This window comes from Lepisosteus oculatus, chromosome 17, assembly GCF_040954835.1.
Source record: "Lepisosteus oculatus isolate fLepOcu1 chromosome 17, fLepOcu1.hap2, whole genome shotgun sequence".
NCBI lineage: Eukaryota > Metazoa > Chordata > Actinopteri > Semionotiformes > Lepisosteidae > Lepisosteus > Lepisosteus oculatus.
Genome location: NC_090712.1, coordinates 10,550,703 through 10,573,324, shown reverse-complemented (window position 1 = coordinate 10,573,324; position 22,622 = coordinate 10,550,703). Strand labels below are relative to the sequence as shown.

Below are 22,622 nucleotides of genomic sequence, written 5' to 3'. Positions count from 1 at the left end.
TAGACATTCTACATAATACTATCTTACTTTGCTTGAAAGTGTTAAATTCAATAAAGTATATAATGCGTAATGTATGCACTGAAGTAAATTGGATCCACCAATATGCTTCAAAGAACAGGTAGACACACAAGTCTGAGAAGTATTTTTATATACTTTCGGAACTAAACAAAAGCCTTAAGGCTAAAGGTTTTTCATATGCGTGTTTTTCACATGACTGTTTGATGGATTAATATTACACATGATGTTTTGTTTTTAAAGTTAAGAATTCAGATAAGTGTTTGAAGAATTTACCAGTGAATCTTTGTCACAGGTAAACTTGACAGATAAATGTTTGATGTTTTAAGCTCTAACTACAAAAGAAGCTGTGTTTAAAAATTCAATAATTAGTCTAAGGAAAATTTAACAATAAAAGTAATTCGTCTTTGTTTATTTAGGATAAGAAAAAATATTTAGGCGGTCAAAGTAATGAGCACTATTTTTTCAGGCTGATTTTAATTTTTTAGGGCTAAGAAGCAGACTTTACAGTATATAAATTACAAAATTGGTTAAACGTTTAATAAACCTAAAAGTTACAGTTCTTTATGTTCTTTTGACAAAAAGCAAGATCCTTCAGAGACTGAGAGAAGCTATCTTCACTGAAGCTGCAAGTACTGTTCGCCAAGCTGTTTTTTTCCCATTTCCTTTGTTAAGATTTTCTTGTTCCGATTCCCAGGTGCTGAAGTCTGAAGGCTTCATCTTTACAAAAAACAAGCCAGTCCTTTATCAATAGGTCCCTAAACATAAGTTTTTCGTTTTTTATTTTTAATGTTTTGTATAAAAATAGTGGATTATTCAAGATAACTTACTATGCTTCAGGCAATTACACCATTGATTTGATTTGGAAAACATCAAATAATAATGCTGAATGAAAATAAAAAACACTATTAGGGAAAGTGTTTCTGATGAATAAATCTTTAAATACATTTCACGGGCTCTTTAAAAACTGAAGACATTTGAATACACCCATTATAAAGCCAATGTTGTTACATTATTAATATTCCATCCAATTCACTGCTCTCATGGCACTCTCACACACTGACTTTTTCTTTGCATTTTAATAAATAAATAGTCATTGCAGGAATAAGATCCTGTAACACTGCAACAACTGAAGCTGTCACAGTCCAGGAAACTAAAGATCAGGGCAAACTGAACACTGAATTTTTAAAAATGTTAAATTATAGGCACAATGGTGCTAGCCTCCCTCTTTGTGAGCTAATTGGCTCTCCTGGAGGGGCGGGTAATTGTACCTGACTACACGAGCTGTCCTGGAGCTCCCCATGAAAGCTCCAGTAAGCTTCCAGTGTTAGCAACCATCAAGGATTTCACAGGTCAGGCGCTGGATCGATACAGCTAAAAACAGCAGGGACTGGTAATGTCGACAGCAGGTTTCAGAAAATGCTGTAAGTGCCAGTTTGTTTCCCTTCATGCAGCTGCTCAAGACAGCTTAATTAACCCTCGGAAAATACAATTTATCCAGAGGCTTCATGGGTCTAAACTCGGCCTTATTGGAGGACTGATGGCAGAGATAGCTGGCAGCTTTGAATTCCCATTTCTCCCTTTAATGCTATTACAGTTAGGAAACAAAGGAAAACATGTTTTTTGAAGAAGTGTTCTTCTTGTCCTAAGGAGCAGTGCTGCTGGAGTCTTGAGGGGGGACCATTTTGAAAGAACTCACATGTGATTTCAGCTAGATTTGGGCCCAGCAGGGGCATTGATCACTCATGTCCCGGGCTGCAAGTATGTGAGAGAAAGCTATATCCCACTGCTCTTAACGCTGCTTTACACTCTGCCAAGTTGTTCCCTTGTTAGTTGTCTATTTTTACTGTCCCATAATACCACACAGTCAAGAAAAGTGCACAGAAGGTCAAATGCTAACTTTCCTACACATTTATGTTTAGTAAAGTGAACAACATGCTTGGGGTGATAGGCTGCAGGAGAAATTAATCCTCATGTCTCGATACAAGTCAATGTTGTCTACCACATTTGAAATGGCTTAATTTGCTCTTATTAAATAGTTAGAGGTCACATACCTGGAATGCTGGGATAGTAAACCAGAGTTATAGCTCCTGTTACCATGCCATTTTTCTCTTATTTTTAAGAAAAGAAAATCTAATTGTCCTCCTCATATATTTTTTATTTTGTGTTTAGGATCCATCCAAAATGTCACTTTTCTCCTGCATCTTACTTAACGGAGGAGGAAGTTTCTGATTCTCTTAAAATGGCTAATATGTTTAAATAGATAGATACTTTATTGATCCCGTGAGGGAAATTGCAGTGCAACAGCAGCTTAACACAGACAACACAGCCACAGTGTAACGAATTATACAATAATAATAATAATAATAATACAATACATACAATACAAAAAGTACAGTGAGTGAGGCACTAAAAGAGTTACTCACAGTCCAGGACACACAAAGAACAAACTAGAACAGAACAGTACGCAGAAAAATCATATTGCACATATGAATATAAATATAGATGTAAATATAGATATAAATATAAATATAAATGTATTGCACGGGTCCCTGGCATATATTACACAAAATAACCAAGATGGTGGCAGTGACCTTAAAGGTTCCTGCATTAGCTGAGGACTTAAACACTCAAATAGCAACTAGATTTTGAAGAACAATGGGGATATAAATGTGAAATAATCATACAATGAAGCTACAAGGTCTAAAGTGCAAGGTGATTGAGCAGGAATCCGCTCATGACAAAATAAAGTTCACATAGTGTGCTTGGCAAAAGAAAATGTATGTGATAGATGCTGAATTCTTGAAAAAGGAACACCTTATGTGATTTCCAAATCATCACTACAGTTGATTAAATCTGAACTCATAATATCTCGGAAACAATGGCTTTCACATTGTCCTTTTTTCTCCTATTTACCTAAGACTGTACATAGCGTAACCTTCTTAGAAGTAATTAACCTTTTTCTTTCATGCATCAGATTCTTATTAAATACTTTTATTTAGGGTGGTCTTCACACAATCCAGTACTTGCAATCTCAATAAGAATTTCTTAGTTCTTCATTCTTTTTTTACTTCTGTCTTCATTCATTAATGCGTACCCCTGGCATCCCCCTTGGGGAAACACTGTTGACACAGCCAGTGCACTTCTGTGGTTTCAGCCAAACCTTTAGCAGCTATTAGTATTTGGCCTTGAAGTGAAGTTTACCAGTTGGTAACTTAGATTTTAACGTCTAATATTAAGAATAATGACTTTGTCCATTTGAATGAAACAATTAACTGCTCAGATACTTGTTGATAAATTGGGGTGGGGAAGACAGTGAAGGTGTGGAGTTCTGCAGCTGAAGCTGTCAAACCCCAGATTTGCTACACAGTGCACCTACCAGCTGTTGAAACAAATTAACAAATGATAGGAGTGAGGGTCCTGTTGTTTTGTGTGCTTTCCCATTCTTGTTTTGTTCTGTTTTTGAGACTTTTAACTAAAAACTTAGCCCAGTACACAGTTGTAAAAACAAACAAGACAACCAACAATAAAACAAATGTAGCGATTTCTAGTGCCAGGAGAAACAGAACTCTCATGTATAAGTCTTGAAATGGTGTTATAGTCAAACTTAATACTTCACATGTGACCCATTATAAGAAACAAAATTTAATACATAACATTTTTGAATTTACAGGGTTCTTTATTGTTTCATAACTACTGATGCCCAAAAATCTTTGGCAGTGTTTTAAAACAAAGCATAAAATCATAAGGTATTTCAGCATATTTCAGAGGAACAAATATCGAAGATCTGCTTGGTGCAGTACTAAGTCAACTGTCATGTTGTGAGTCTAGCCTAGGCCATACAGTATTACAGTATAAGAAGCTGCTGCCAACCAACATGAAGCATGTCTTTTCTCTTTCTATTGAGGTGATTCAACCATCAATTCTTGTGCAGATGTGGGCAATTGCACTAACCACAATGCAAATTATCATCAGTGTTGTCACCATGTGTGAAAAATAAGTCAGTTATGATCCTGGACAGCAGTGTGATTAGGCCGTAACCTATAATGATGTGTACAAAAGACAAGGCAGATGAGGACAGGAACTGAGGGAAGCCATCGGCTACCCTCCCCATTTATGACTGCACATAAAGTGTTTCATGCTGGGAAGAATAAATTTAATTAATTAAAAGATGCTCAGATGCTTTATAGCATTTTAACTGGATGTTAGTTTTAAGAAGCACCGCTGTTTTTCTGATCCACTCAGTAACACTCCACCTTTTATTCCAACTTAATTATTTCAATCGACACTGTGAACTACATTCAGGCAGCATCCCCTTGCCCTGTAGTACCATGTTAAAACAAGCTTTAGATTATATCTACTGAATGAAAAATGTTAGGATACCTTACCATAAAATGAGTATGCTTACATACATTATATTAACTAAGCACTACCTTAAAATGTCATATTATACTGTAGATATACTGTAGATATACCATATAAATATAAAAAGCTATTTAGTTGCTTAAAACGATGTTGAGTGTTGCTTTAGATACTGACATTTGATATGATCCATAACTCAAATGGATTAAGGGGAGAGTGTTTAAATATTTTTAAGAAGAAAACAAGTTTAAACAATTACATCCCACAGTTTTATTGAGGTAATTTTCTTGAACAATATTTTCACTTTTTAACAACCAATGTTTGTGCAGGATTTCACAAACAGTGTAGTGTAAAAAATCATTGAAAGGAAATGGATATGGAATACTATTCCTTCAAATGAGGTATACTATCCACCTAAAATATTATACTAGTTAGTTATTCTGCACTTTGGCCACAAAAACCTGTTTGACTTCAAAAGAAGAGAAGAAAAATAACACTTAAAATAATGCAATGCTTGTGATGACAATATTGAATTTAAAATGAGTCAATTTTGTATCAAAGATTAATTGCATTAATAAGAACTAGCATCTTTAGAAGGTACACCGTACTGGAATAATCATGGGTTTTAATACTTTGGACCATTTTTTCTTACTGATAGACCTATAATATCTAAAGAATAATTTATTAAAATAAGTGTTGCACATCCGCATATGTTGTATTTTTGTAAAAGAAATCTCAGGACAGCTTAAAGCATACCCTTCACCCAAGGACAAGATCATTTCTGAACACTGAACATCATGCTCAGAGGTCTTTGCAAAGGAACATTTCTTTTCTGTTAGAAATACCGTCCTTGCTAAACAGTATAGAGTCTATCATCTACTGTACAACTGAAATGTTAACCTAGCCTTTTAAATACCAGAAAAATGATTACATACTGAATAACATCAATAAAGTGCATTTTGAGGAACCTAATCCTGAAATATATTAACAAATTGATAATAACTGTCAGTTGCCACAACGGATAGGCCTAACCAGTAGCTCACCTGGAAAAAAGAAGATGGCTTTTTATCCAAAGAGACACAAACCAAATTAATACATAATTGTGAAGACAAGGAGCTGTTACTTCAAAGAAATTAAGTAGATAGAGCTTGCTTCCAACCTTGAACATTTAAAAAATAAAATCAATGTTTGTTTTTTTATGAAGGAGGTTTCTAGCTTTATATAAAAAAAACATCTACATAAAAAGCTAATTTTTAAAGTGCAAAAAATAAATACAATTTCACCATTCAACATAATAGATTCATATAAGTAAAACGTATGCCTAATGGTGTTTTTTTATCTAATTATTCTTAAAACGCATGCATTCAATGTCTTTTTTGTTAGAAAAAAATCTTTAACATAAAGCACAAAAGAAGGTCTTGCATCTTGATTCCTACAGCTGAGATTTTTTATCCCTAATGGATTTCAGCAAATGCCCTCCTGTGCCAAGTTATTTTTCCAGAAAGGCTCGATTAGATGAACCACTCAAGTAGGTCGCCATAGTAATATAATGAAAGTGTCATGGACTCGCACATTTATATAAGACAATTGGTTTATTTTATCAGAGATAAAACAAGGAAAAGTAGTGAGCTGAACCAATGTTAACCTGTCGTCCCTCTATTACACTTTTTTTTAAAATAGATTTTTTTGCCTTGTTAGTTTTTCTTAAATTCTTTCAATGCAACTTTAAAATGCTCCGTTGTTTTGCAAAATCGTTCATTTTTATCGAGGAAAAGAAAAAGATATTAAATGGTTTTCTGCCGCTGACTCGGGCACACAATGTGACTTTAAACAAAAATCAAGGTCAATGTATATACATCAGAAAGTACAGTGTTTTACAGCTAGAAAACCTAAACAGGATAAGAAGGATCGCGAAACAGTATACGGCCAAATTAGAAAAATGTGCATCACAGCCATATTTGAAAAATCAGTCTATCACTATTGTTTAATATTATTTAAGTGACAGTGGCTAATGCATTTGTTCAAATAATAACAACAAAAGACAAAAGGTGAGGATTGGTGAGGAGGAGCTAACACTGACCTCCACTTTTCATTGGTTTATTGTTAAAATGTAATCAAAATAAAACCGTAGGTGGAAATGATTATGTAATTTTTTAATGTTCTGCTAAGTTCAGTGTATAAAGTACAAAATGTCTTTATAGACAACAAATCTGAACACAGACAGGTCAGAAAAAGAGGAATTAGGTGAACCCAATTGTAAAGCGCATAACTAGATCGCATGGTTCACATTAAAACCTTCATGGAAATTCTATTATCTGCTTTCTCAAAGCTCTGTGTGCTGAATCTGCATTGCTAAAACACATTTAATTAATATCTAATTTAATTAAACTTCCAACGCTGCGGATACCTTTAGGATAGTTAGTTATTTAGGATTCATATTGCGTTCCATTTAAAAATGAATTAAAAAAAACAAAGGTACGCTTACGGAGCACTCAAGAAACTTCAAACTGCAACTTCAAACTAAAAAACAGCAGCCAAAATGAATACAAAATAGACAAACTAAGTATTTATCTAAAATACCATGTATAAACAGTAATACCGGAAAGTGCAAGAATCACAGAATTATTGTAACTCTTAAGGGTTTCCCAGACCATAATGTGCAGCCATGAAAAATCCCTTGACACTGATTCCCATATAAAATGAAACACAACAGAGAACAGAGGTGCTTGTAATAGAAAACTACGGTCTGATGAACAACTGGTCCAGTGAGTTTAAAGACAATACGAGCTGAAAAAAACACACTTTAACAGCTGTTTACCTGGCTGGAGTGGTAAAACAAGTAAAGCCCCAAAAAGGTGACTTTTTGTGAATACTGTATGTATCACAGCACCATATAATAAAGAATAAAACTAACTGGAAAAAGTTAAAAGAGAATGACAAATTTTATGAAAAGCTATCTGCCACTGTTATCTGAATAGTTCACTTTGGGCCTACAAAATATCAGTTGAATAAACTGTAATGACTACAATAAAAGAAAATAAATATTTTGTATTACAGTGTCATTTATTAATGTTATTCAGTTACAAAGCAGGTAGTGATGTACATGCATAAACCAAGCCATACTGTAATTTAGATTTTCTAAAGGTTGCAATCCTGTTGCCCAAAGGACAGATAGAGTATTATACATTGTTAATTTCATGTACTGTACCTAAAAGAACAAGGATTGTGCAGCTTGAAAGGTTCCCACTGTAAGATGAATTCTAAACACGTATATAGCTTTAACAGCTTACCTGTAGTTTTTAATAACTATTAATGTAAATCACACTAATCCCAGACCCGTCAGGCCCCAGTGATAATAATAAGGTCTGTTAGTTCTGGGGTTAAGAATGATGAAAAAAAGATCTTAAGCAAAAATTATTTCAAAGCCAATGCTGGGCCTTAAGCTAAGGGAAAAAAATTGACAAGAACAGTGATTTTCAAAAGGTGGCAATTTTTCCTAAATCAATTTTTAAAATGTATTAAAAGGTTGATTAATGTGTTTTGACTTGATAGCCTTTTTTAGAGGCCACAGAAGAAAAACCCACTAGTGCTCTGTCAGATTCAGAACATGAATAGGTATCAGAATATACTTGTGCACCTCTAGAACAAAGCAAATTACAGTTCAGTAACTTCACGCCCTCAATTTTCTCACAGAGAGCAACATCAAGGAAATAGATATGACTAAATTATGTTTAGTTTAGGGTTTTACATTTCAATTTAGCCTCAGGCATTCGAGACATTAAGGCCTTAATCTAAATCCTGGTCAGTGTATGCTCCCAAGAGCATAAATGAGGGTTTATTAGCATCTCAGTGGTTGCCTCTGTAATGACAAAACAGTTGCTCATTACTGGTCATTAGATTCATATTACATTTATTTGCAAGAGCAATACATCTTATATTCATACTACAATGCAAAACAACAGTAGTGGTATGACACCTGCTGTATGGCAAAAACAGCTGCAGTTGCTCACAGGAATTGGGAAAAGCTGGAAGAAACCAGTGCACATGGATTTTTAATCCATTCAGTGTAAAATGCATACAGTACAGGTATATGGTCAATGACACTTTATGTGGTTGCACTGTAAATATGATTTGCTTTTAACGATGTAAACATTAATTTAGTAAAACTATCAAGTGACTCATAAAATTAAACATATATAGATTTTTCTTACATTGATATAACTCAATCTTCCCTGTGTCAAAGCCACACGATGCCATTGCCAACATCAACAGGCAATACTGTAGGAACAAAACGTTGTACACTGTCATGTGCTCAAAAAAAAAAACAAGGACAATGTCACATGAAGTCACTGTTTCCACAAATCTTTGAAGTTTCAATATACCTTGCTCTTTCTGTGTTAAAGAGAGGAGGTGTTAATGAAGTACAAAGCAGACACGCACAAAACCTTTACAGTAAAGGCCTACCTAAACAGCTATCTCTACACTTACTCTCAAATGTTTAATTCCATAACATTCTTTACTTCCATCACAAGACATGCTACACTGCTATGTATGATTACATGTTATTAATTGAATAAATGGGCTTTCATAAGACTTCACTTTGCATATTTATGCTGTAATGGGCTTCTATTGAGTCATCAATACTCCACACCTTTCTTGCAACACATACTGCATACTGGTCATCCACACACATTTATATATTTATATAAATGACTAATGTTCCAATTGTTTCAGCATTTCAATATACTGTACATTTATTTGTCTTATCATCTTTGGGGCCTAAACATGTCAACTCCTATTTTATGACATGGGTTAAATTTGCATTGTACTCTACGATGACGAGTATCACACACCACCAAATTGCTTTTACTACACCACAGGACTTTTATTGTTACCTTTTATTGTTCACATTTTTTTCCATATAACATGGGAATGGAGTATACTTTCACAGTGAATTGATGTGGTGTGATAGAACACAGTAATAATCGTGTATTTTTTTGCAAAACATTAAAATTTTAAGATGAATAATTCAAACCAGAAGGAGCCAAACAGTATCCAACAGTATCCTGATAATTCTGACTTCAAGTGTCTTGATACATTACAATGTGAAAATGTATGCATTAGATCATCTTACGTGATTCAAGAAAAACTTGTACAATAATACAATTCATTGCTAACACTTCACCAATATTCATATAAATAATGTCAAAACTTGAACACAGCAACACTTGCTTTTATATAGTAAACATTCTAAATGTGTTGATAATAGCATTTTATATAACTTCTGCTCAAGCGTCTGACAGAAATCTCTTCTAATTTTCATAATCTTGAGGTATAATTGCATTAAATTGATGCAGCATTATTCTGAAGTAGACAATTCTGACACCCCTCTGCTTATTACATTTTTTTTCTAAATTAGGGCTTTTAAACTCATTTAACTTCATGTGAATAAAAGTTAACATCATAAGCGATGTCAGCTGCTGCCTAGACATTTTTGTTCAAAAAACATTTTAAATGTTAATACTCTGAACTTGCCATGAGGATTGTAATGATGTACATCCAAAGACCTTAATCACTCAGAAAAACCTGGAAAATTATACCTGCTTGTCATCCATATCGAGTATCTATTACTCGTGGACATAGCACATTAACTGACTCATTATCTATTTCAAACCATATGGACTTAGGTTTGGGTGGGTCATTCTGATGCTATCCTAAGGTGATCTGCCTAATTATTACAATTATGCAATCTCAGTCGTGGGGCCAGTTATAGAAAATGGTGCCGTGGCCTTTCCAAATTGGTGTCAATATACCCAGACAATGACTGAAATGGGTGATGTGCCCTGTAGCTGTTACAAATCCCTAGGTGCTAACATGGTAATTACTTGAAAAAGTTTTGAGAAAGTGCAAATACCTAAAGCTGTGGGATACTTTGCATAATTAGCCTCGAACTACAGTGTGACTTTTTAACCTTTTTATTTGAAAACAAAGTGAAAATCTACAGAATATAGAGGACATTCAGTGTACCGTTAATGACATTTCTGATGAGAATCATAATCATATTAAAGCCATAAAATTATTTTCTATAAATTGTTGCTACCCTGCAAATGTGTTTTATTTGTAAAACTGAAAATATCTATTTCAGTTCTGAAATTTCCTCTAATGCCTAAGTGTGATATTGGAGGGTCTTACCTATGTTTGTTGCAAAATTAATATTGTGTTTACACATGAACATTTTTTTGGTCACTATTTCCATCAACCTTGAACAAGAACTTGTTTAAATAACTCTGTGCATCAAAAAGTGCATTGTGTTGCTATGAAAGTAAAAGGCTATTCTCTCAAATTTTAACATGAGAACAAATCTTAATTGTTGCTATTAGATATATACTCTATGCATTTGTCATGTAGGTTTTTCTCATATTGAAGCCGTTTTTGTTCCTCCTTTACCAAATATGGAGCAGATTGTACTGTGGTGAAGAGTCCTTAAATTAGGCCCTTAGGAGACCAGTAGATCAATATATACCCTGCAGGTAAGTGCATTTGTCCCAGAAAGTAAGTAAATAACTGTTTTGCTTTCTCTTAAAAACAATAACAATTTCCCATAAATGAAAGCAATAAGGTAGCCATTATTAAAAATAACATTCATTCAAACATTTTGTTTGGTTAGAATAGGAAAAAAAATATTGTTGTTAGCTTTAACCAAATAGAAAGGATAAAATCACAAGCTATATTGTTTATACAAATAAACACCTGTGATTACGTGTATCCCAGGTGTTAAAATACTTGGAACCTAAAGAACATAATAATAATAATAATAATAATAATAATAATAATAGCTTACAATGGAGCATCCACCTGGGGTACACATTACCTATTGACCTATTGAAGCAACTGTGTTAGAATGTAATTGACAAGCATTTTATTTAAATATAAAATCATGTGATTAATATTATGTAGCCCATTTAAAGATACTGATAAAAAATCAGAATCAATGCTATATGTGAAAAAGACTGAACTGACCATATATAAGAAGAAAATGTTCTGCTCTTGCCCTCATACAAGCACCTGTGGATCCTGGATTAGTAGGACATATATAACTCAGTGGTTATTTGTATCCAAGTGTGAGCATGTTGACTTTCCTCCTTTTGTACCACATGCAGAGAATTTTCAGAAAGTGGTTTATCACCAATCGATCAACTCTCAGCATTCAACACTCCCTCCATTGACTGTGGCAAGCTCATTTGTTATCAATTTCCAGATACTACCAACACCACGCTTGAGTCTAAGCTTGTGAAACATCAAGCAATGTGAGCTGGGATTTACAAATAATGAGAAAAACTCCTTTTTATGAATGAACACTTGTACAAGCACTTTAACTCTCAGTACCATTGGTCTAAAACACATTTACTGTATATGTAAAACACAATATACATCATTATTTGCTTTATCTGCATACCTTTCTATAGACAGCAACAGTTTTGCTAGACATTTTTCAAACATAAACAAGACCATTCATATCCTGTGTAAGACCCCAGTGTCTGTTGATATTACAAAAATAAAAACCTGTTCTTACAGGACTATTCTTTTCATTGTATTTACTTCTGTATTTTTTGTGGTTGCATTTTTTGTGACTGAGAGATCTTAGCTTGTATTCAATGATAGTGACATCTTAGATTAAATCCTACAGTATATACTGTGCTAAAACTATTTACTGGGTAGACATACAGTACAGTAGGATACATATACTGTATATTTATGTACTGACACCGATAGAATGGATCGAAAACAAATGCCACTGAGGTACTGGGGATATGTTATCTACAGTACTAATATGAAGCTTTGTTGTGCTGTTCTGTGTTCTGTATGAAGGAGAGGAACTGATGTGCAATAAAGCAGAGAGGATGAGCATTTGAGTGATGTGCCCATGTTTCTGGATCTCAAAACAAACTGAAACTGAATGAGAAAAAAATGGCATGAGATGCAAACGTATGAACGAAGAACGAAGTTTAATTACTTTTGGTTGGAACTATTTAATGAAACATAACCAGTTTAATCTCCTGCTGTGAGACATCAGAGACACAAGGCTGAGGTGAAACAGGCTACAGTATGCCGTTAGGCAATGGAAATATGCAAAATCACTTCTGCTTGTTAAAACCTAATCTGAAGACATCTGTTCCCTGCCTTCCTCTTAACCTGCTATTTTCCTGATAACCATGGTGATATGTGAATCTTGCATACCTACCTCTCTCTGTTCTTATTTCTCTATTTAGGGAGCTGTCTTTTTGTATTTTAAAATTGTTTGGCATTGTTCACATTCTTGAAGATTTTCCTTTGCTTCATTCAGCTGAAATGGAAAGTTTACCTTGAAAAATACTTTCAATAAAATAATCAAAACTGTCAAGCTTAATAACTGTTTTGTTGATTTGGCCTCGGGTACCAATTTAAAGAAACCACAAACACAGAAGAAAATGTGATAACTAGAAAACTGCAAAAGGTTTTGAAGACATCTGAGAGTCCCATTCTCATGAAATACAATTGCAAAGCAAGAATTGGGCAGTAGGGCTGCTATGCTCTACATCTGGCAAACAAAAAATGTAGAAAAAAACACCTTCACTAGCATAAATACCATTAAAGTTAAGTAAAATCCCTTGTTATGAAATACTGAAGCAAACCAATGTGCAGGTGGCAGAAAGATTTCTGTACTATTGGCAATGTTCATTCACAAGTGCTCTGGATGATACCTGCAGATTTTAAAGTTGATGTGTTACCCTGTGTTCGACAATCCGCGGTTTGAATGTTGAATAAAACCACCAACGGTGGTAAGGCGTCTATGATAGTTTACAAAGACGCACCTCTTTATAATATTGTAATTGCATTTTCCCCAGAGCGATACCAATTACTTTTAGGCTTCTTAGAATTGGCTAAACAGGCTTTGGACAGTAGCAGTTTGTACTTCAGGTTGCATATGAAGATAGCAACAACTGCGCCAGTGAAATAACTATCGTAGTTTGCGCTGAAACGCCATTTAGCAAAAATGTCACTGTAACTGAAGGATATCTACGAAGTATGGAATTACTTGGTTTAAACAGTTTTCGAGCAGGTGCACTGTGTGCTTCGGGCCACGATTCCCCAAGCAGGTTATGTAGAAAGGAATATTACCGTAAAACATGTTAGGCGTAAATCAAAAGATTTTGGAGCAACAGTTCCTAAGACGTTTTTCACAATGGTTTTCCAACATGTAACATGTATGAGTATATTACTATTTAATGTCTTCATTTCTAATACAAATAAAAAATTGGAACACCTATTAGGTACTTAAAAAATAAATTATACATACACAATAAACTGAAATCATGATAAGGCGTTTGTTCTCTACCTTTTTAATGTCCAATGGTACTGTAGGTCATAAAAAGCACTGCCCCCAGTACCATATTGCCATACAGTATGCTCTCCTGGTTTTTCTGTGACTCCTACCTCAAACACATTAGTATAGAGATTCTTACTCGTCTCCAAGTCCCCCTAGTGATGAAAGATAAATCAGCTCAAGTCAAGAGGTGAACCATTTGAGGTCCTGCCTCAAAAGGTCCTGCCTGCATCAAACACTAATCTTAAACGACGGGGGAGTTCCAATTGCTCCTATTTCCACAGTTTTGTTCCCCCAATTCTCCCCATGAGATTTTCAGCTTCCATTTTTCCAGAATTTTGGCAACAGAGCAAAGTACGTTTTATTACAGTATGTTCTCAAAATTGCTTCTTATTCCCTCCTCTAGTGAGCTCTGATTGGACATCTCTTGTATCACCCTGACGCTTCGGACATTTCATTGGTTATCTCTGTGACAATCATGTACACTGGCGCTTCCAGGAAGCTCTCTTCGCAGTGAGTGTTGTCCAGGTGAGGTATATAAAGCACATTTATGATTTCGTAGCATCGATATAATAAATTGGTGTATTTATGGGCTAAAGCACACATTTCTAGATGTCATTCTCGTCTTTTTTACTTCATGTCTAGTAATACGCTTGTCTTACCATTAACAGGAAGTGCAGCTTAAAACTTTGTTTCAAGAACTCTACTTTTTATTATATGTTGTTACAGACACTAGTAGTAGCTTGTTTAAACTAGACAACTTCTATTTCTAATTTTGCTAAGCGTCTTGACGTTATGTCAGGCGATTGTAAAATTGTGTGTTGAAATACAGTAAACGTAGTGAAAGACTGGTGAGAAGTTCTGCTGAAAGCACTTTCGATTCTGTTAGGAATAGGGGAAATTCCTGAAGAAATTTGACTTTACCACAGCCCGAGTGATTGGATGTACATTATAGAACCTCACGCGGATTTAATTTAGTTTAATATAACTTCGACATTCGTGATTTCTAGAATCAATCAGCACCACTTAAATGCACTATTGTGTTATAGTTTTAAACTCTCACGTTATCATTAATGGACTCAAAATAATACACTTCCCATAAACTTCTTGGTCTCTACCATGACATACTGTACAGTATTGGGGCTGTTTCACAAATGATAATTAATAGTGGTCTTTGATTCACTTAAATTAATAAATGGTAGCCCAGAAATAGTACTGAGGGTTAGAATTATCATTATGTCTGAGCAATAACATGAAAAATTGAAATGATCTAAATTCCACTTACCCATTTTGAGCCAGTATTCGCGACAGAGCAAAATGGTCAGTGATTATTTAGTTCTGTTAATGGGAACAGAATTAATTCAGCACTCTATGATTTGAATGCATTGAATTGTATCCTGCGTTCATCTTGAAATGTTTGTGAATTTTTTACTGTAATAGAGGGCATTATAGAATTGTCAGGGCATCATGGGCTTCTGTTTTCACATTTTCCAATCAGTACCGAATGTAAGGGACAGAATATGCACAGTTTAACTAAATAATTTTAGTTACTGAGGAATCAGAGCCAGTTAATGCTCCCCATTTTCAGTTGTGCTCATGGGAATGGAGCAAGAAAACCCATTACTATAAAAGAGTGAGGATTTTTGGATGGCCATAGGATTATGGTCCTGACCAGCAGAATATAATTTGGGAAATCTGAGTTAACACTTCTGTCCACTTTTCAAAAGAGTACTCCTTCTTTATCTCCAGGGAATAAAACAATTTTAACATGATAATACTGGTGTCAAACACCTTGGATAAGTTCTCCTTCTTTCTGACACAAATCCATTTTTGTCACTCTTCTAAATGTTATAATGTCTCTGTTCCTCTTTATAGAAATGGTGGTGAGCCCTGACCTCCTCAATTTAATTATCTTTCTCAAACTGTATTGTTTCTAAACCTGATTTTTTGGCCTTTTCCATGTTTAGACTGCTGAAACAATGCCAGTGAGAAGGAAAGTGTTGACTAAACCACTGCCCAATGGACTGATAATAACTGACACTGAAAAGAAACAGTGGAGACTGGGGAAGATCATTGGACAAGGTGGATTTGGGATGATATACCTGGGTAATTATATTGCAATTTACACATCAAAAACATCATATTTTGTCTTTTCAGTATTACAGTATGTTTTTTTTACATATTCAGACCTAAAACTGCATTACAGTTTAACTTAAAATTGCCTTTCCCTAAAAGACTGTATCAGCATCATACTTTGAGTTAAATGAAATGAAGGACCAAACCATCCTGAGCATTTTCTGTGTTTCGGTATTTCTGGTATTCAGTACCACAACACAAAAGGGTGTGATTGACACTGTGTATATGGTATTGAGAGGTCTACCTAAAAGGGTTCATAGCTCCCAGCCAGAAAAGATGTATTAAAGGTGGCCTTTTAATTTGTGATAAATTGTGTGAAAGCTTTGCCGTCTTGCTTTGTAGTAGGTTTAAAGTAGTATTTTCTATTTCGAGTTATCAGTGAAGTAAGTTATCACTGGTTTGAAAACCCTTTGAAGGATTGCAAAGCAATGAAATTTGCCAGGTGAGCAGTACTCAAATGCAGTGTTCACTGATGCCTTGGGCCTCAAATGTATAAGGATTTGACCCACCCACTGATCATGAGTTCAGCTTTCCATAAACCAGAGACCTACCCTACCCTAGTACAAGCGGCAGGGTGCTTGAAAATTGTGACTGGCATCTGAGGTTTTGACTAGATCTAGGCCTTGGTCTCAGTTACAGCATTTTAAAGAAATGCAAGAACATTTTTTTCTGTTTTCAAGCTTTGCTGAAGTAAAGACTCAAGTTGAAAAGTTTATGGTGGTGAAAGAATCTGTTACGAAAATGTCAGGCTGATTTTTGTTTTAGCAAATCAGAAAAGTCACATTTTTATGCAATTCATTCTTGGCATTTTTTATTTAGATTTAGCATTTTAATTTTTATCCCACCATTCTACATTAATCTTGAATGTCTTTTCTGATAATTCACTTTTGTTCTCACTGATATGAAAAGTACATGGCATTATTTTATTATTATGTACAATACATATACAAAACAGTCTGATATGTCACACAGGCAATCCATTAGATTTGTCTTTGTTTTTAATTAATACAAATGTGAATAATGAATTATGGAATCACGAATAACAGAGTGGAGGCTGAACATGATTTTTTTCAGACATGTGAATTTGTATTTTTTGTTTGAGGCAGCAAAAAATTGTATTTGCTTTTTATTTTTCCTTTTCCAACTTTTTTAACTTGTGAGCTGAAGACGTTTTCTCCCCTCAAATGTTAAGGGTTCTATGTAATTAAAAACAGCATGGGGCACCCTGTAGTTGGTTTTCACCAGTGCGTGCTCATAGCCAAATCATGTGAAAGATGGAAGTAATTAAAGCTGAGAGCACAGTCCAATCCATCTGCTTTTCCCTCAACACATGTATCATTTGCATTATGACCTGACATCCTGTTATCCTTTTTGACACACCTGAGCCACTCCACATTTTTCAGTTGAAAAGACAAAAATGGAGAATTTCTTGGGAACAGTGTATTATTTTTGGTAAATTAGCAGCAGAGTCAGTGCGTGGAAAATTGCAGATCTCAATGTTAATGCATTTCCAGCAGAGCATGGGATAAACTTTGTGTGGGAGGAGTTTTGAATTTTGATTTTTTTTGTTATTGTTCCTCTTCTTTCTTTCAGCTTCCCCAAGTGTAAATGCACCTGTTGGAGATGATTCAGATTTTGTGATTAAAGTTGTAAGTACAGTAATGTATCTTTATTAAGTGCATTTCCAGTTGTTTCTCATACAGCTTACAGTTTAGTATTGTAGTACATGTTTTGGTCCGGTAGTATATTAATTGCAAACTATCTGGGTTATGTGTTATTATAGTATTAAGAAAGGTTATAAATGAGAGGAGGCCAAGTGGCCCATCTAGCTCATTTTGTTGTAAGTAGCTAAATGATCAAAGGATCTCATCCAGCTGTTTCTTTGAAGGAAGCAGTGGTGTTGATTTCAACAACATGACTGAGTATCTTGTTCTAAACACCTCAACAATTTGTATCAAAAGTGTCCCCTCTCCTTAGTTTTAAATGTACAGTAGCTTACTCCTCAGTTTCCACTTGTATCCTAAATTCACTTTTTACTATTGCCTCCGAAGAAGTTTATTCAGTAGATTTTGCCAGTGGCTTTTACATTTACGAAGTGTTTGTTATAAATCCATTCTGTAGTGAGGAAATCCTACTCAGAATGTCAAAGTATTATTTGAAATGGTCACATTCATAGAATGTCCTCCCTTGCATGTCCTCCTAGCAGAATTTTGCCGATTCAGTTTTGCTCAGTTTGCTATAAATGACCATGAGAGCTATGGAATTTATACTGTAAGTGAAAAATATTTTATAATCAAAAGAATCAATAAACAGCGTTGTTGCTTCAAGAGCATTTTGAGAAAATATTTGGTTGTAACCTTAGATAATAGAAACTTAATACAAACAGTTCTTCATTCAAATAAAGTTACAATAAATTCAAAATGCTGTAAACCATAAACAACTGTTTCAAAGAGATGCACAGTATTTTTAATTTATAAGCTATAGTGTATAATGTTCAGTGTAAAAGGTGATGTGTGATGTTTGTTTTTTACTTGCATTTTCCTCAAAGGCTATGGTACAAAAATAACTCTGTGGAAAACACAATATAACATAGAAAACCCAGTAAGATAAACATTTTTGTATGAATGGATGCCAATTCTACTACAATGTTGATATTTCATGTAAAAATAAAAAAATATGGGTGTATTTCCAGGAATATCATGAGAATGGTCCTTTGTTCACAGAACTTAAGTTTTATCAGAGAGCTGCAAAACCAGAATACAGTAAGTATTGATATTTTAAAGTTATACTAGTTATAAATGCAAGGTGTTCTAATTATATGTAACATACAGGTTTAAAGTACCTTAAAAATACTGACCTTAATGTCATTATCAATGCATTTATAAAATGCTAATTCACACATTTATGTGGAGGAGAAGGTTAATCTGAGACCAAAAAAGTAACAACATGATATACTGTAGATGGTAAAGTCATGCTCTATTTTCATGGCTTTACAGCCAGTAGTACACTATTATTATGAAGTGGCTTGTAATCTAAATTGTCTCTGCTAGTCAAATTAATAAGCCAAAGTAAACATGCACCTTTGGGGTCATTAATGCAATCCTATCTCATTTTATCTGTAATTTGAGAGAATGACCAAATTACAAATAATGGAGCTGCAATCTTCCAGTGAGCACCTGACCACCTGGCAGTCTAATAAAAGCCAACAATCTGACACTATGGTTTTCCCATTCTCTTCATAGGAAATGCCATCTTACCTCCAGGAAATTAATTGTATGTAGTATAGACAGATATGAAAACTTCCAAGAAGAGTATTATCTCTACTGACTGTATTGTGTTTTTCTTAAAAAAACATTTGGAGAATTTTTCAGAATTAGTTCATTTTGGTAACATCAGGTAGATTTAAAGCATTTTAGTTACAAGTACTCTATGTGTTAACTTACTTTTTACATGACTGAAGTTAACCCTGCACATAAACTGAAAGATGTTAATTTATAATTTCAACATTACACTTTTGCTGAGATGAAAATGGGTGATTAATGCCCGTTCACAGCAAATGTGTAATACTGATCAGCTGTTCATTATAAAACCTAACCCGAAATTACTCTTTCGGACAAATCAGTAACATTGTTTAGCTGTTTACACCGTCTGATCATTGGCAGGAGTAGCGAACAGCTGATCAATATTACACGTTTACTGTGCGTGGGCATTAATTACCAATTTTCATCTCAGCAAAAGCGTGATGCTGAATTTACAAATTAATATCTTGCAATTGCAGGACAGTTTTAAAGTGTCCTGGTGAATACAGAGTTGTGCTGTATGCTCTCCCCACAAATGACTGAAAATTACTGCATGTTCTTATTTTACAGTGAAAGGATGGATAAAAAAGTGTCGATTAGAATTTCTGGGGATTCCTACCTACTGGGGATCTGGTTTGGCTGAATGCAGTGGAATACGGTATTATCATTTAGCACAACATTTCAGAAAACAACAACCCCACATACCTTAATATTATGTGTTGCGTCAGACCTAAGTTATCAAAAGATGTTCTTCTCTAACCATAATAAACTTTCTTAATCTTACAATATGCCAGTTAACGCTAAAAAATATAGATATTGTGAAGATATACAATTTCATAGTTAAAGATTTAATTTAATTGGACTCCATTTTCTTAAAAGAAAAAAGTAAGTGGTGTATTCATACACAATGAAAAACCTTAAATATTCAGTTTATTAGACTATATTGTCCCCTTTCTGTGTCAAAGCACATATAATGAGTGCACAGATATAAAATTATAGAAATGTCATGGCCATTTCTGTGTGTATTTCTCTTTGTGGATGCATGTAATTATGATTTTAAATATGATTTTACCTTAATATATGTGTAGCAGGAAGCATAGAAAGTAGAGTATATGACAATTATGTATAAAGCAGTGACTGAAATCACAATCTTAACCTTTCCCCTCCTTTCTTCATATAGTATCTTGTATAGTGGCTTTGTACCCCAGTACCTCTTGATTAGAATCAGCACCTAGGTCATGTACTGTATAGTGTTTATAACACATGCACCTAATTAGGCTATTGGTGGTAGTGCAATATGGTATGGTTATTAAATAATTATGCCAAAAGCATAAATTGAGAAATAAAGACAATTCCCCATCATTGGATTTATCCATTCTCTAATACTCATAATATTGTGATTTCACTCAGTTTAGAATGGATTGATCATCAAATGTTTGACTGTATTTGAAACACATTTTCAGCTCTGTTTGAAATATTTAATGAAGAAGTTGAATCACACCGTCTACCAATAACCAAAATGCGTGCACAGTATTATGCGATTGTATGCTCAATCAATATGTGATTGGTGCTCATTTTGTTAATATGAATGTTTAAAGTTAATTGTAGTGAATATCTGTAGTCTCTGTCTTTTTTTGCCCATGAATCTGTCTAGATATTAATGTTTGATTATTTTTATTTTGATCATGACTATTTCAGTGATGTATAATTAAGTGTTTTGAATGTTGTAAATACTTTCATAGTCAAATGTATGATTGATATAAATCATCCATAGTGATTTGAAATGTTTTTTTTTTCACTCCTTGAATTGTTAGATACCGGTTCATGGTGATGGACAGATTAGGCAGTGATTTGCAGAAAATCTTTGAAAAAAATGGGAAGAGGTTTAAAAAGGAGACTGTTCTCTGTTTAGGCGCTCAGTTGGTAAGTAAGCAGAAGAGTACTTCTCCTTTGAAAAGGCCAAGAGCCAAGGGTGCTCTGCTAGTGAAATCTATGCCATTACCACTATAATGATATTGTTCTTAGAAAAGGGGAACTGAACAGAATGTTAAACAGACTTAGCACGTTTCGGTAGATGAGTCTGATTTTAGGGCCTTGGTATCCACATTAAATATTTATTTTCACTTTAATGTAATTTATACTGTATATGTGAACAAGAGGTAATAATGTGTGATGAAAGTCAGACGTAAATGAAGTTGAACAGGGAATTGCTTGAAGAGTGGTTGACCCTTTATTTTCTTTTACCAGATTGATGTTCTGGAATACATTCATGAGAATGAATATGTTCACGCCGATATTAAGGCTTCAAATCTTCTGCTGGGCTACAAGGATCCAAGCAAGGTTGGCACCATTTCCTGATTAGTTTTAAAATGGCATGTTTAGTGCTGTGTTCAAATGTTAAGAATCTGTTCAGAAACGCTTTATAAACTCAGTATAATTTGAATATAATTATTCACTGCTAACTGGTTAATAAGCTGTGTAATATTATGAGAGCTTTTGATAATGCCTGTAGAAAATGCTGAAGTCTGCTCCACCCTTTTGTACTCCTTGTTACCATTGGAGGATGAGAGGACTAAGAGTGACAACATATGCATGGTGGAAAATTTGTGTTTGTGAGTATGTACAGTATACAGTATGTAGAGGTGATGCTTGAATGCATACAAGGCAAAATAATCTACATTATGTGCAGACAAGGCCATGGCTCAGTGAAAGAGAGGTACTGTATGTGTTGTTGGAGTGTTCCTGGCATAATTGTTACAACATGAATCACGACGACATCCAGGGTTCCAGGGTTACCACTGGCAAACTGCACCATCACTGCCAACTGACAACAAGCACCCATAGTAACCTGATCAGCAGTGTGTAATGAACAGTAGAGACCACCTGCAGATCACTTATGCACAGGGAAAATTTTAGCTGCTAAAAGAAGATCCATAATCTCCATCATAGTCATTAGGTAACTGACTACTGCTGCTGTCCAGCACTATTGCCCCTACAATGAAAATGACTCAGTATAACTGGACTGCACAACTGCAGCTTGCATTTAAAACATGGATGGCACTTCCCTGGATATTTTCAAAGGCATCTGATACCTGGTGACTTTTAGTTCATTGTATCACATCATGAAAGAAGATCAAAACAAAGGATCTGCTTTCGTGTCAACACATAATTTCTTTCTTAGGCACATGCACTGTACCAGAGGGGGGGTTAAAAATGTCTGAGAAGTTTCCAAAGAAACAAAAGAAATTCCAAACCTGTTTATACTTTTAGCAATTAAATATAAGTGAATGTTACTAAAAAAAAAAGTCGGAATGTCTAAATCTTTCAACAACAAAAAATAAAGTTCACAAAGTACCAAAAAGGTTTGTAGAAAAGCATAATCCCTAGTCATCTTGATACACGTTTGTACAGGATTCACTTTGAATACTACAAAATTTCAAGAAATA

At 34.4% G+C, this 22,622-nt stretch overlaps 1 protein-coding gene across 6 annotated transcripts in view; it reads left to right on the top strand.

The window, feature by feature from the left end:
- Positions 1 to 22,622, top strand: part of vrk2 (VRK serine/threonine kinase 2) — a 74,682-nt gene that overhangs the window by 36,278 nt on the left and 15,782 nt on the right. For 4 of the 6 annotated variants that reach the window (XR_001480335.2, XM_015362959.2, XM_015362958.2 and 1 more), the window contains 7 exons: positions 14,148 to 14,269; positions 15,709 to 15,847; positions 17,471 to 17,526; positions 18,570 to 18,639; positions 19,747 to 19,834; positions 20,991 to 21,099; positions 21,424 to 21,516. Coding sequence is in view for 5 of the 6 variants with exons in the window: in XM_015362959.2 (XP_015218445.2) it covers positions 15,721 to 15,847; positions 17,471 to 17,526; positions 18,570 to 18,639; positions 19,747 to 19,834; positions 20,991 to 21,099; positions 21,424 to 21,516 (543 nt within the window). In the remaining variant the exon portion in view is untranslated. Of the gene's footprint in view, positions 1 to 14,147; positions 14,270 to 15,708; positions 15,848 to 17,470; positions 17,527 to 18,569; positions 18,640 to 19,746; positions 19,835 to 20,990; positions 21,100 to 21,423; positions 21,517 to 22,622 lie in introns of those variants that run through there. The other 2 variants (XM_015362957.2, XM_015362960.2) reach the window with 2 other exon arrangements.